Source organism: Grus americana, chromosome Z (genome assembly GCF_028858705.1).
Source record: "Grus americana isolate bGruAme1 chromosome Z, bGruAme1.mat, whole genome shotgun sequence".
In the NCBI taxonomy this organism is placed as follows: domain Eukaryota; kingdom Metazoa; phylum Chordata; class Aves; order Gruiformes; family Gruidae; genus Grus; species Grus americana.
This window is the reverse complement of record NC_072891.1, coordinates 14,726,666-14,741,911: the sequence shown is the minus strand read 5'-3', so window position 1 is coordinate 14,741,911 and position 15,246 is coordinate 14,726,666. Positions and strand designations below refer to the sequence as shown.

At 36.9% G+C, this 15,246-nt stretch overlaps 1 protein-coding gene across 1 annotated transcript in view; it reads right to left on the bottom strand.

The window, feature by feature from the left end:
• Nucleotides 1–15,246, bottom strand: part of WDR70 (WD repeat domain 70) — a 155,588-nt gene that overhangs the window by 91,672 nt on the left and 48,670 nt on the right. The window contains exons 7-9 of the mRNA XM_054809664.1: nucleotides 13,849–13,982; nucleotides 7,556–7,709; nucleotides 5,700–5,776 (exon numbers count right to left, since the gene is read on the bottom strand). Of these exons, the coding sequence (XP_054665639.1) occupies nucleotides 5,700–5,776; nucleotides 7,556–7,709; nucleotides 13,849–13,982 (365 nt within the window). The remainder of the gene's footprint in view (nucleotides 1–5,699; nucleotides 5,777–7,555; nucleotides 7,710–13,848; nucleotides 13,983–15,246) is intronic.

Genomic DNA, 15,246 nt, shown 5'->3' with positions numbered 1-15,246 from the left:
TATGTTTTAGCAAGCCATCATTTGGAATATTTTCAAGGAAAACAAAATGAAGTGAGCTACTGTAAGTTATATATATTCACTAACAATCACATAAGTGGGCATTAACTTATACAAATTCACAAGACTTTTCAGACTTATTCTGTAACTGCTGGGTCTAGGGTCTGGCTCATTCCAGCATGTAAACTGATGAGCTTCTGTTTCTCTCATAACGGAGTCTCATAACAGAAGGAACTATGTCTTTTTCTTATGTAGTCTTTTCTGAGTTCAAAATTGTGCCCTTGAACAGTCATACAAAACACACTGAGACTCCCTGCTGGTAACCCATATTTCTGCAGTCTGAAGTAATAAATTTATAAATAGCCTAATAACCACAGATTATACTACATTATGGTTAGAACCTACTTATGGGATTTTTTTTTTTTTAAATGTAGAGAAAATTTGAATGCCATGAATAAATTCCAAGAAACAGACCATGTCTCAAAATATTTCTTTTGCAACAGCAATTCAAAGAACCTTCATTTGAATGACTTTTTAGTTCAGGATACTACTACATCCTTGATCATCTGGACTCAAAAGAAACTGTCAAGTGCATATAAAGACTATGCCCAAGTAAGAAATTGAATTATAGCAGGTTAACATAAAAAGAAATATGTATTCAAAATATTTTAAAAGCATTTAAAACATATTTAAAATATGTTATTTTCCTTTGACTCCACAAGTCTACTTGCAAAGTTTGCTTTTTAACTTCTTTATGCATGATGAAAACTCCTGCTTTCAACATACCAACCAGAAACTGCATCTTCTTTCCTTACTTCATTTTTAAACTGTATGCAAGTGACAACCATTCAACTAAAGAGACAGACAATGCAAATGCTATAGTAGTCAGATAAAATATACTCTATGATTTGTAAATAGTTCTAACATTCAGTTTATGAATGATTGTTTTCTCTAGAGGTGGTGCATATGTTATTTAGAAGCACAGAATATACAGATTAGGGTTTAACAGTACTCTAACACCGCTCAGGTGCTCCCCTGTGTCCTCTTCTCCTTCAACCTCAGACACCCCCATTCAGCATGCCTCAAGCACCACAACACACATGCTTCAACTGTTACTTTCAGCAGCTTCCAAACTTGTAGACGACAAATCGAAAACCCTTTTCTTGCAAGCATCTTTAAAAACAGGTGTTCGTTCTGGCAAACAGGTTTGGAGTACACAGAAGGTCTCCACACACAAATATTGATCAAGTGAGTGAAGAAGTCTCTACTTAAGAGCTAATACTGCCTTGCTTTAGTGTTCCCTGTGGTGTTCAACAGAAACTAAAGCCAGCAAAAATGGAAGGTGTTCAACCTTTCTTCATGCCTATTAAAGGCAAAACTGGTTTCATTCTCCTACGTCCACACACTCAGGGCTGACCCTCCAAAGGGTCCCATTTTGGTGTTCAGCATTAGGTGGCCTTCTCCACACATGCCAATTGTGGCAGTTCCCCTTCCGATATGAAGATTAAATCCCAACATCTGGAGATACAGATAGCACCACATTGCCTATTAAAAGTTCCAGAGCAGTCACTGTAATTCAAGTAATTTGATCTTACATCAATGTCTAGTACAAATTTTAGAACAAAACTAACAGAAATCTACTGCAAAATTTCCAGAGCTCATCTTCACTGTGCACAAGAGCAGCAGTGCACTGCCAGGATAAAAAAACCTTTGAGATTAGTAGGTGTTTGATTTCACCTTTTCCTCTGATGTGCTATACTGTAAAGTTTTTCATTTTTCCTCTTATGGATATAGATGTTGATAAAGTATGACAGAGAGGAGTATGTTGAGGACTGTGAATGCCCAATCACATCCATGCACAATGTTAGGAATGTCAAAATTGGGTACAGGCAGGTCTCTGTGCCTGATTCAGGACTTTTTTTTTTTTTTTTAAACCTAGATGAAACATTCTTACCTGAAATGTCTATGTACTAAAGCCACACAAAGATATATTAGGCTTTGTCTCAACATCTTCCTCAAGAGAGAAGACCTTACCAACAGTTACACTATTTGCATGAAAACCACACCAACTCTAGATATAACATCACTGCAAAGGCATTGTATCTTGAGAACAATCAACACACTACATTTCCAACAGTAGCATAGCATAAAGTTCTGTCTTAATTATTAACTGTCATTGAAGAACATATAAAAATATAACAAATATCTGACTAAATCTGACCACAGATTCATTTAGCCCTATATTCAGTCTGTGATCACAGCAATAATAATGATGACTGAGCCTGGCCATTTTGGCTTATTCCCTTCATTCCTCCTCACTATCCACAACTGTCATATTAGAGATAGTCTATTGCATTTCCTATCTGTTTATGAGCCCTTCTAAACAGGAATTTTTCTCCTCCCTTTTTAAACATGCCTCCACAACCTCCTGTGACAGCATATTCCAGAATATAATTGAAAAGTATCCAAAAAGTAGTATTTTCTTTTATTAGCTTTAAATGTAACTCTAGACACTTTCAACAAACGCCTCTTAGTGTAAGAGGTTTTGGCGAACTACAGTTCCACATTCAGCTCATCTACCATCTTGAACATTTTGCAAACTTTGATCACACCCCATCCCTATTTAGACCTCTTCTCTCTAGACTAAAGACTGACAGTTTTTTGGTCCGACCCAGTAAGGCAACTGTCTCCAAAGTTCAAGTTCTGTTATAGTGGTTTGTTTGCTTTGCATACAACATAAACCAAGGTTTCACACAGACTCTTCAACAGCTTCATATTTCTGCAAGTGTTTCATTATGTGCAAACCAGACTCAAACAAAAAAAGCCAGCTTTACAAATCAACTAAATATAGTTCTTCAACACATAAGGGTCAGGTGTAAATACTGGATTAAATGTAAAAAACTAGACAGGCAGATAGATAGACAGTTATAACATTTAATGACATCCATAAACACACTCTATGCAAGATGTAGAAGAATCAGTACAAAATACAAAATTTCTAGTTTCTGGAATGCTTCATATAAATCAAATTTTTAAATTGCTTTTACTTGAAATTTAGAAAAGCTGTTTCCTTTAAGCACAAATCAATAACAATACTCAATTATCTCTTGCTGGTATGGCCCATTTATTTACCTTTAAATATCTCTGCTCTGAAACCTAAGTATTGTAATGTTTTTATTTTATTCTAATGTTGTCTTTGCTAAACAAAATACACTCTGAAATTACCAAATAACACAATCTTGCAGCAGTTATTTTTCCTCATTCAAACATCACTAGACAGTACCTTCATTTATTTAGAGCCACATTTCCACTTGAGCATTCTTCAGCATTGTAAAAGCAATAGCAAGACCCAACACCAAAAGGAATTCAGAAATTCACCCAATGCTGTATAATACCAACAACTGCTGTGATTTCCTAATGGAACATACATTTTCAAAGGTGTGCTACTCTCTAACAAACCTTTACACAACATAATTAATGAAAACAACATTTCTATTTATCTCTTTGAATTAATTAACTTTTCCAAGTTCATTAGACATTGGCATAATCACATGACCTTCCCTAGTCAGATTCCTACTTTCTTAGTTCAGCAGGCTCAGTATGAGCCAGCAGTGTGCCCTGGCAGCCCAGAGGGCAAACCCCATCCTGGGGGGGCATCAAACACAACAAAACCAGCCGGCCAAAAGAGGGGATTATCCCACTGTATTCAGCGCTGGTGCGGCCTCACCTGCAGTGCTGTGTGCAGTGCTGGGACACACCATTTAACAAGGACGGGAAGGTCCTTGAATGTGTCCAGAGGAGAGAACAAAGCTGGTGAGAGGGCTGGAAGGCATGTCCTGTGAGGAGCGGCTGAGGAATCTGGTTTTGTCTAGTTTGGAGACAAGGAGGCTGAGGGGCGACCTCATGGCTCTCCGCAGCTCCCTGAGGAGGGGAGGGAGGTGCTAGGCTCTTCTCCCTGGTACCCAGTGATAGGACACATGGGAATGGTTCAAAGCTGTACCAGGAGAGGTTCAGATGGGACATTAGGAAGCATTTCTTTAAAGAGACAGTGGTCAAACACTGGTGGAACAGACTGCCTAGAGAGGTGGTTGATGCCTCGAATATGTCAGTGTTTAAAACGGCATTGTTGGGACAATGCCCTTAACACCATGTTTTAACTTTTGGTCAGCCCTGAAGTGGTCAGGCACTTGGGCTAGATGATCGTTGTAGGTCCTTTCACACTGAAACAGTCTATTCTGTTCTAGTTTAGAGCTCCAGTCTTGAGATAAATTACTGATTAAACTTTGGAGACTTTATAGTTTCTGTTACTATTAAATTTACAGATGGAATACAGTCTTTAACATTTAAGTCCTATGTTGCAAATTATGCAATCCAAATTGTTTCTTTTCACATGACATGTCCAAAGCCTGGAAAGACCTGTCACTAGCATGAAACAAAACAAAATGGGTTTAAAATACTTTTCCTGTAAAGTCAGCCATGCAGTGTCTCTGAAAATGCAATTATGCAGCCATTTATAGTATTGTTTATCTAGATTTTACTTACTTGACCGCACCATTTCAATTTGCAGCAATTCAAGCATCAGGGATGCACTGAATCCACATTTGGCATATTTTTTAGGCACTTGCTTAGATGGGACAAAATTAGACAATCTTCATAATTTATAATAACTTAATTTGTTTTTCACTATCTACAAACTATTCAATCTAATTAAGAAGCTGTACTAATATCTAAATACATACAAAACAGCAACAAACTTTTAAAAGTACCTATTCTACCATTTAATAAATATTTCTACTATGGAAGTAAGACCTTTCTGTCTACAAGCTGGAAAAAATATATAGTTGGCTTAACTTGCATGTATTTTTGCAACTGAACTGCTCCATAAAGCACATTGTAGTGTTTGGGTTTTTTTTCTTCTGCCACAGTCTTATCAGAAATTGTGAATTTTCCTATTAAAATCATTTTTTCATGTACCTGTGTGTTAAACAAGTCGGTCCCTCTTGGGAAAAAAGGCCCATGTCATTTAAAGTAATTGATACTTGGAGTCTTTTGTTTAACATCGACCACACTACAGATACGTTAGTGGGGCAATTCAGTCTTCCCACTCACTGTCATTCTGGAGTAAAGAGATTGCGTATTTGAAACATCAGTTCAAAAATCGTCCATGATCTTGCTACTGACAGCTGCAGTAACTTTATTAATTAATACAATTGCCACAGTGACATTTTGCGGTTTGATTCTAACCACAAAGATCAAGAATGAAGCCACAAAATAATTTCTAACAGTCTCTGACATTTGTCAAACACTTAACATAAAACTTGCAATTTCCAGTTGAAATACTCTGTCTTCCCAGCAAATTCAGTTACATTTCAGTTTTTTTCATCAGAATTATTCTACTCTGAAGATACTAAGTAAAGTTAGATTTTGTCCGAGAATTTTTGTAAAAACATATTTAAGAAACAACCTTCATGAAATATTCAAAGTCATTTTAAATTATAAAACTAAAATAATACAGACAAAATACATTAATTATCTAGAGCTGAAACAAATAAAATTTATGCTTCCAGTTCTCACATAATGTTGTCCTGAGCACTTAAGATTTAAAAGGATGATATTTAAAGCAAATTTGGGCACAATATTAAAACACAAAAGCCAAAAAAGCCTCTCAGAAAACCCTGACAAAGATAGACCTCAATACTCACCCATCATTAGAACATGTCAAAAATTCTTCCTTTATTTTTGGATGCCAACAGCCTGAATTGAGCATTGCTGTGTGACCCTAAGGAAATAAACACAAAGAGGTCTTACAAGGTTTTGTAAGATGTCATACAAAGTTTTATACATTTTACTCCAAATCACATGAAAGTTGAGGGTGAATCAGACCCTTTTGACTACAGCAATGGCTGACTGACATCACAATGATTTAATGGATTTTATACGCTCTAATCTACTTCATCCTTGCTTGTTTTCGTTTTGAATTATAAAAACCCTGCCATTCTTCTATTTATATTTTTTCTTTCGGAAAATGGCACAGAGTCATACTCCCTCTTTTTCTCTTGGGAGAACCATAATGCAGAGAAAGGATCGAACAATAGGCATCAATACAGTGTCACTGAAATTGTTCCAAACTGCACAAAAATAACAGGAATAACAAGAAATACCAGGGTGACAGAATATTCATACTCAATGTCAAACTACGCTAGCCAAAGACCTTGCTGGAGAAAACTGAGGAAACAGAATTTGAGAGTCAAGATGGATTTAACCTCAGATGAGCTTTTCATAAAAGACTAGAAGTTGCAAATTTAGTAGTCAGCCCTGTTTCTTTAGGATGGAAAAAACAGAAGGTAAGGATTTTATCTGAAGTTATTGCCATTATGGTGACTATGAATACAAAATGTCTTTCTCCAGTTGGCTTTACTACTTTGAAGTACAGGCACATGCTCATTGACTACATTCAAAGAGAAATTTGGAAACTACTCCTGCAATGCTGGAATTACTTCAGTTTGCTTTAAGCACAAATATGGAGAGAAATACTTAAAAGTTAATGGGGTGATATAACAAATATTTTAGCATTTTGACTGTTGGACCACAATACACTGGAATTCCATAAGTTTACAAGAGAAAGAAAATCTGAATTATTTTTAAGTAAACAAGAACTAAAGCAGATGTTACTATTTGATGGTTTTATATACATATCACTAGCCAAAAAAAATAGTCATCTGACAAGAACAGCTTTAGGCAAAACACCATTTAGCCTAGGTTTTTGGCAATATACTTTACAATTAAAAGATAAATCAACTTTATCATCAGTTTGAGCAATAGATTTTATCATTATTTTTTAGGTTTAAGCTCTTTAAAAAACTGACCTGAATTTAAATCATCTATGTAAACAGAATCCTTGTCTCATATAGTTTGTGGAAATACGAAGGCAAAGGCAAAAAAATCAGCTGTTGTTAAAATACTTCAAAACCACGCATCAGTGCTTCTCCATTTGTATTTTTACCTACCATTTAAAAACTACACATTATCGCTTATTAGTCTTACACTCATGGCATGCAAGTAACAATAATAACAACGTCCAACCCCTGCCTTGAAAGAGGTAAATTATATCAGCAAAAGAATGGAGGGTAGAAGAAAGCAAGAGACAAGACCAGATCAATAGTTTCTAATTTTTTTTTTTTTTTTTTTTTGGTTGGACAAGGGTATGGGGGAAGCTAAAAATTTTTACCAGATACACTTTTAAACAGATGAATTTGTTGTAGCATCATAGAAACATTAGTTGGAACAGAGCTCGAGTTCACCTAGGTTAACCTCCAACTCCAAACCAGATAACTGCCAACACCAGATCAGGTCAGTCACGGCTTTGTCCAGCTGGGACTTGAAAACCTCCATGGATGAAAGTCCCACGTCTTTCAGCATGTGTCAATACATGGGACACTTGCATCCAAGAGACAGGGCTTTGCATTGTTCCTTACTGAACTTCATGAGTTTTATCGTTAAGAGCAAAAAATACACTATATTGTTAGTCTTCTGGCATTCAATTAATTTCTGACTTTACCTTTGTGTTGGTCATATCCACAATGTATTGGTCTCCTTTTATGCACTCCATTACTGGGAAGCCATCTCTGTCAAGAACTTTTGCCTGAGAGTTACCAGAGACAACAAGAATGACATCTCCTGTGCTGCTATACTGCAAAGATTTGATTTGGTGACTAAAAAGAAAAAGAAAGAAAGTGTTTCAATAAGCTTCAGTTCCTAAAACACCAAACCAAAAGTGTCAATGGTGAGAAAACATGTTGCAGAAATGACCCATACACATTCCTATACCAAAAAGGTGGGAAAAAAATACTAATCTGAGATTAATGGATTAAAGCTTTTTATTTTATTTTTTTACTCCTCTGTGTGTGTATGCATGTCACATTTCCTTCTGCAAACACACAGCACATATATTTACATATAATTACATATATTTACAAAGTTGGCACCTAAAATGTCACTTCTGGCAAACATATTTAACTTTATGAATGCTCTTACAACTCCAAGTAAAAAGTGGTATGTGTCAGATCCAGCTCTTCAGGTCCGAACATTCTTTTTCATCTTCTCAAAAGCAATATGTGGATTTACAGTAATCTATAAATTACTATAAAAGGATGTTGTAGTACTACATAAAACTCCACTGTACATTGTACACCAGGAAATTAGTCATATGCATTCTTGCATCTCTTCCTATGTTCAGGGCTTCAGTTTCATCAGAATCTTAGATAAAGTTAAACATACCATCAACCTTGGAAACATGACAGTAGATAACAATCTACCTAGTCTACTTTGTCTTAGATGATTGCTCATTTGGTGTAAAGGTTTTCTTAGATAAGTCTTTTATTGCTTGAGAAAACCTGGGACGGAAATCATGGAATAATAGCAAGATGACAAAAATTATTAACTGAAAGTGGGAAGCTGGCTGATGAACAAGTAGTCCTTTTCCAGCTTCAGCATCTTCTCTCAGCATTCTGCTTTATGAACAAAGTTCACCGCAGTTGCTGTATCCAAAGCAGATAGCCTTTTGACGCCCTACCCAGCTATGCTCCATTACAAGGAAGGCAAAAAATGCAAAGCAGTCTACCCACTCCACATCTGCTAGAATTTTGGCAGATTAACAGAACACGCACATTAAGAGAACCTGCACAATAACATTACTTTATATTAATGCTTCAGCTCTGCAGCTAAATTAACCGCAACTTAAGGACTCGAATCCATTTGCCAGCTAGATTTGGATTCTCATGGCATCCAAACTGTCCGCAAAGGAGTATCTTCCTTTCGGTGAAGAACATAACCATGTGCATTCAAATCCCAGTAACTTTAAGGAAACTACTTTTTAACACAATTTTACATCAGTAAAATTAACACTCGGATGATGCACAAAACTGACTATGCAACTTGTAACAATAATTTAATGTTTCACATCTTGTATGGTAGTGACTTCATGACTGACTCAGCAGTAGCTATCATCTGTTAAATCTGTCCTCAAACTGTGAGTTACTACAGAAAACACATAAAACATTGTAATACGTATTTTAAAAGTCCTGCATTGATCATAGTAATGTAAATTAAGCATAAGTTTCTCATTCAAAAAATGTTTGGCAAAACTGATTACATTATGATTCAAAAGCCAAAAATTGCTTCAAGCACCCTATTATGTAATACAATCTGGCAGCCAAATTGGCAAAAGTATTATAAACTCTGATTTTTAGTAGAAAGGACACACTCAAATCTGGGAATTTCCGAAACAGATCACAGGCAATGTCTGAAAAAAGCATCCTGGGACTCAAGAGCAAAAATGGATACTCGCTCAGAAGAGGGGGAAGAAGGCCAACCACATTAAGCTCAGAGGAAACACTGAAAAAATTAAAAGAAAACCACAAGAGAAGCAATAACTAAAGTCTAGAATATTCTCTGCAGACAGCTGATAAACCTAGACTAAAGAATACATCAGATTCAGCTTCAGAGCAACAAGCATATCTTAGGAATTACAAAATCATCCCCAGTTTTACTTCCAAGTGCTCTTGCTATATCACGATTCATACAAAGCTCAAAACATTCCCGAGCCCCACCTGAGTACTGCACACAGAATGAAGTACTTACCTAGTTATATTTCTTACGCTCCAATGCTGAATTTGTCAAAAAAAATATACCCAACACATCTCCAAAGCAAAGATTCATGCTTTGCACTTTTCATTTTTGAAATGTAAGAACCAAATTAAACATTTAAAAACTACACTAAAAGATTATTTATGCTTGATGCATGCCTCATGCATGAAGAGGATTTGGCCACTAGATATGATCAAACAGCTTGCCCAGAAGTAAAATCTGATTTCTGAGAGAATCCATGATACATAAAGGTTCACAGAGTCTTCTGAGAAAACTGTTTTTCAGTCACTGAAGTACTGAAATTAAAACTACAGACATTAACAGTCAACATGGCACTGTTCCTAATTTGACCAATATTGTCTCATTGCTTCTTTCTAATTCTATATCAGCATGTTTGACAAAATTTTGTTTTCATCTGAGATTTAGATTTAAAGTTTCTTCTAACAAGGAAGAGCATCTGATTTTACAGTGCCCAGCACAATGGGAACATAACTAATAACTCATCAAATCGGTCATGTGAAAAAATTAGTCTGAGAGAAAAGATTTCCAAAACCTTTATCTAAAGGGAAAAAAACCCTACACCTTTGTGACTGTGCAATACAACTTTTAATCATGTCCAAAAATTGGTTCTATAAGCAGGGTACTTGCAAAGCCCCAGAAGTTACTGCTTTTCAGACATTTATTGCAGTATGACCAAGAGTGAGGTTCTGAAGAGGCAGTTCTTAAAGAAAACACTTTTGGTTCTTATTAATGTTAAAGCAAAAGTCTTGGAAAACTTACAAAAACAGTTCCCTTTAATAGCATTAATCCAAGTCATTTTGGTTTAAAGCTGCCAAAATTGCATCGTACTTTCTGCCAGGACCTGCAGAACAGAGCTACGTACATGGGTAGAATCATGACACACAAATGACTTCTTCACAGGTAACACAGCTTTGCCTTACTCTTGCCTTCGCCTTTAACATTGTGGTGTGGTTTGAAGGTACTAGGTTTTTGTCACGCTCTTTTTTTAACCCTTACATCCCAAATCCAAGGAGAAATTAAGAGAGTAACCCGATACTATGCTACAAAATGGAGCCTGGACAATGCAGAACTGTTCTCAGGCTTTTTTATTCTTAAAATGAAATTAAATGTATGGCTCCAGAAGTGGATTTCTGCTAAGACCTAAAGCTACCATATCAGAACTCCTCAGAATTCTTCGAAACTAAGATCTGTGAATGCTAATAGTCCTTGCAATAAATTCCATAGTGAAAAAAATAATAAAAGAGTATGTATACACCTGGGCATAAATTATATAATATTCCACATAGTGCTCACCAGCATGCCTCAATGTCAGCATGGAAGAACTTTTTTTGAGTTTGGATCTTTTTACCAGAGATATAATTCCAGTTTTACGTTTACAAAAAGATACAGAAGGGCTATTGAAATAATATATCTTTAAACCCCAAAATTAATACATGAGACTTGCAACGTAAATGAAATTCTTAATCTTTTCACAGTCAATTCTATTTTTAATATTATTTTATATTTATATTTTTATGTATTTCATTTATACTTCAACATACTCAAACCACAAGAATGTACATTCACAACAAACATTCATATAAAAATACTTATGAGATACTTATAACACATGAAATGAACAGTGTCAGGGATAAAAAGCTAAAAGCTCGTATTCTACTATCAGTTTTTGCCAAAAGGAGGGGACAAATGTATTTGCAAGCTGTTTTCCTTGAAACGGGACATTAACATATACCATACTTGTGGAATTTATACTGTATTTATGTCTTATACCATTATCACCAAACACTACTAAATTTGAAAGCACTCTTCTGCTCAGTTTGAAATGCTTCAGTTAAAATAATCTCCTACTGTGGGAGTAAAGATTGTCAGCTATTCCTTATTGCTCAGTTATGACAGAGGAGAGGAAAATACCATTTCTATCCTGCTAACTAATTATGTACATGATACTCATGCCAGAAAAGTCTGAATACAACTTCATGTTTGGATAATTTGTTTTATTTATTTATTTCAAAGCAGCATGTTTACTATGTTTTCAAAGTAAATGTGCCATCCACCGGTTTGTTATAACAAGGTAAGTCTGTCAAAGAGATTAGAATTGCATAATGAATCAAAGCACACTTTTTATTTTCCTGATTTTTCACAGTTTAGAACATCAGTAGAATCCCTTTCTATTTTTTTCCTTTCCAGGCTAACAGCCCCAACTTTTTCTAGTCTTTCATTATCTATTTTCTTGGCACATCTACGATTAGTCATACACATTCTAACCTTCCAAACTGACCAAAATTCAGCTGTAGCTTTTTAAGACAATAATGATTAAAAATAGACATTCTAAGGACTACTTACTGCCCATAATAAATTTCAATCCCTTTTTTAAGCATACCAAACTATACAGTGCACCACTTTAGTTAGACATTAGAAAGTACCTTGCTAGAAAAACTGTATTATTATCAGTATGTTTATCTGAAAGTTTGCTTTTGAAGAGTTCCAAATTTTAATTCTCTGGACTAAATAAATAAATGAACTTGCTTCACTTACTTGCTGAATTACCAGTCAACAGTATGGATAGTATGGAAATCACTCTCTAATAAATTGTGTTGGGTTTGCGTGGCAAGGTTTTGGTAGCGGGGGGGCTACAGGGGTGGCTTCTGTGAGAAGCTGCTAGAAGCTCCCCCTGTGTCTCATAGAGCCAATGCCAGCCGGCTCTAAGACAGGCCCGCCGCTGGCCAAGGCCAAGCCAATCAGCGCCTCTGTGATAACATATTTAAGAAGAAGAAAAAACACTTAGAGAGAGAGAGCTTTTGCAGCCGGAGAGAGGAGTGAGAAGATATAAGAAACTCTGCAGACACCAAGGTCAGTGCAGATGGAGGGGGAGGAGGAGCTCCAGGCACCGGAGTGGAGATCCCCCTGCAGCCCGTGGTGAAGGCCATGGTGAAGCAGGCTGTCCCCCTGCAGCCCATGGAGGAAGGATGAGGGCATGCAGCGATTCCACCTGCAGCCCGTGGGAAGCCCACGCTGGAGCAAGTTCCTGGCCGGACCGGTGGACCCGTGAAGAGGGGAGCCCATGCCAGGGCAGGTTTGCTGGCAGGACTTGTGACCCTGTGGGGGACCCCACGCTGGAGCAGTTTGCTCCTGAAGGTCTGCACCCCGTGAGAGGGACTCCATGCTGGAGCAGGGGAACGATGAGAGGAGTCCTCCCCCTGAGGATGAAGAAGCGGCAGAAACACCGTGTGATGAACTGACCGTAACCCCCACTCCCCGTCCCCCTGTGCCGCTGAGGGGGGGAAGGTTGAAGCCGGGAGTGAAGTTGAGCCCGGGAAGATGGGAGGGGTGGGGGGAAGTGTTTTAAGAGTTGATTTTATTTTCTCATTCCTCTACTCTGTTTTGCCTAGTAATAAATTAGATGAATTCCCTCTCTAAGTTTGGTCTGTTTTGCTCGTGACAACAATTAGTGAGTGATCTCTCCCTGTCCTTATCTCGACCTACAAGCATTTCGTTATGCCTTTTCTCCCCTGTTTAGTGAATGAGGGGAGTGAGAGAGCGGCTCTGGTGGGCACCTGGCCTTCAGCCAGGGTCAACCCACCACATAAATGCTTCCTGCATTTTTTTTAACTTTACATATATATATATATATCAATAAATGTAAATAAATACATAGCTTTTTTCCTTTAAGACAATAGACTTTTTTTTTTTAATGCATACTATGTAGCTATTCAATTATCAGTGCAATGAAAAAGATCATTGATTCCAGAAATAGAGGATTTAATGAAAACTAGATACACCCACCCCCCCCCCAAATACTGGCAGTAACTACAGAGGGTGTCCATGAAGGGATCAACTTTTTTCTCTTCTTTGTTAATTTGATATAAGTAGAATACATATGGAAACTGTATTCAATTAATTTCAATTACAACTATGAAAGTCAACCTGTCTTTTTGAGAGGTTCATCATCTTTTTGCCAATATGCCATTAACAATTCCATCTGCAAATTCACCTGTAGCTTTCTAAAAGGGGAAAATACGCAAGTCATTGGAAAAGACATAATCAGACAAGTTCTTAGGTTCACATTGCACAAAATGTACAACAGGATACAAAAGTCTTTTAAACAAGCTATCTTACAAGGCTTCTATCCATTCCATTCAGAGCTTAACACAGGCACAGTCTTAACTGAAAAAGGCAGATACCTACCATTCACAAGGCTGGAGTGACCGAAAAGCTTGGAGAGAGGCATCCATTCCAGCAAAATCCCAAAATTTAACATCATAGTCATATCCACCAGTTATCAAACGTGCACCTGAAGGATCCAACCCCAAAGCAGAAACCTATACAGGAAAAAAATATTTAAAAAAAATAAGATCATTCAAGCTTTTTGTTATTTTTTTTCTACAGTTCTTCAGGTGTCACGAAAATATAAAATACTACTGAAGTAAAAAAAAAAAAAAATTCACTGTGCCAGTTTCTTCCTAGAATAAATCAGCTATATTTTGGGTCTGAATTTTCACTACCTTGTATAATGTCTGAGTACTTTGGAAGGGGTAGGGAGAATGGAAATTACATAATCTGAATAAACCACCGAAGACAGCTGAGAAAAGTTACACTTATACATTTATAGTTATAATTTCATTGCAGAATTTCATAGAATCATAGAATGGTTTGGGTTGGAAGGGACCTCAAAGATCATCTAGTTCCAACCCCCCTGCCATGGGCAGGGACACCCTCCACTAGAACACATTGCTCAAAGCCCCATCCAGCCTGGCCTTGAACACTTCCAGGGATGGGGCTTCCACAGCTTCTCTGCGCAACCTGTGCCAGTGCCTCACCACCCTCACAGTGAAGAATTTCTTCCTAACATCTAATCTAAATCGACCCTCCTTCAGCTTAAACCCATTCCCCCTTGTCCTGTCACTCCATTCCCTTGTAAACAGTCCATCTCCAGCTTTCCTGTAACCCCCTTCAGGTATTGGAAGGCTGCTCTAAGGTCTCCCCGGAGCCTTCTCTTCTCCAGGCTGAACAACCCCAACTCTCTCAGCCTGTCCTTATAGAAGAGGTGCTCCAGACCTCTGATCATAAAGAACATAAGGAATTAATTAAATAGTTTAATTGTCTATTTGAAGAACTTCAGATCATCATATGGAGAAGTGAGAGTAACAGAAAGCATCTCATTGATTAAACTTCATTTACCTTCAAAATTATTTCTTCTCTTCTCTCATTTGTGAAAATATTATCTACTACCATGATTTCAATTATTAATAGATTACCTAGACAATGTGCTAAATCAATGTGTAAGTCAAGATATTTATTCTCCGAAATTAAGTCTACATGAGATAGTGTTGAAAAGTGATGTCAAAAACTGTAAAACAAGAGTATTTTTAGAATTACTCAAAATTAAACCCAACCTGAAATGACTGAAAAAGTTTTCATCAGAAGGTAAAACTCACATGGAATTCATGCTGAGGTTTTAACCCCTAGAACACAATTTAACTTCTATTAGGCATTTTAAGTTAGGCAGACCTCAACCAGAAGATGACTTTTAACCATTGGACAAAAACCTGGGTCATCCCACATACATAAGATAGACACTCATTA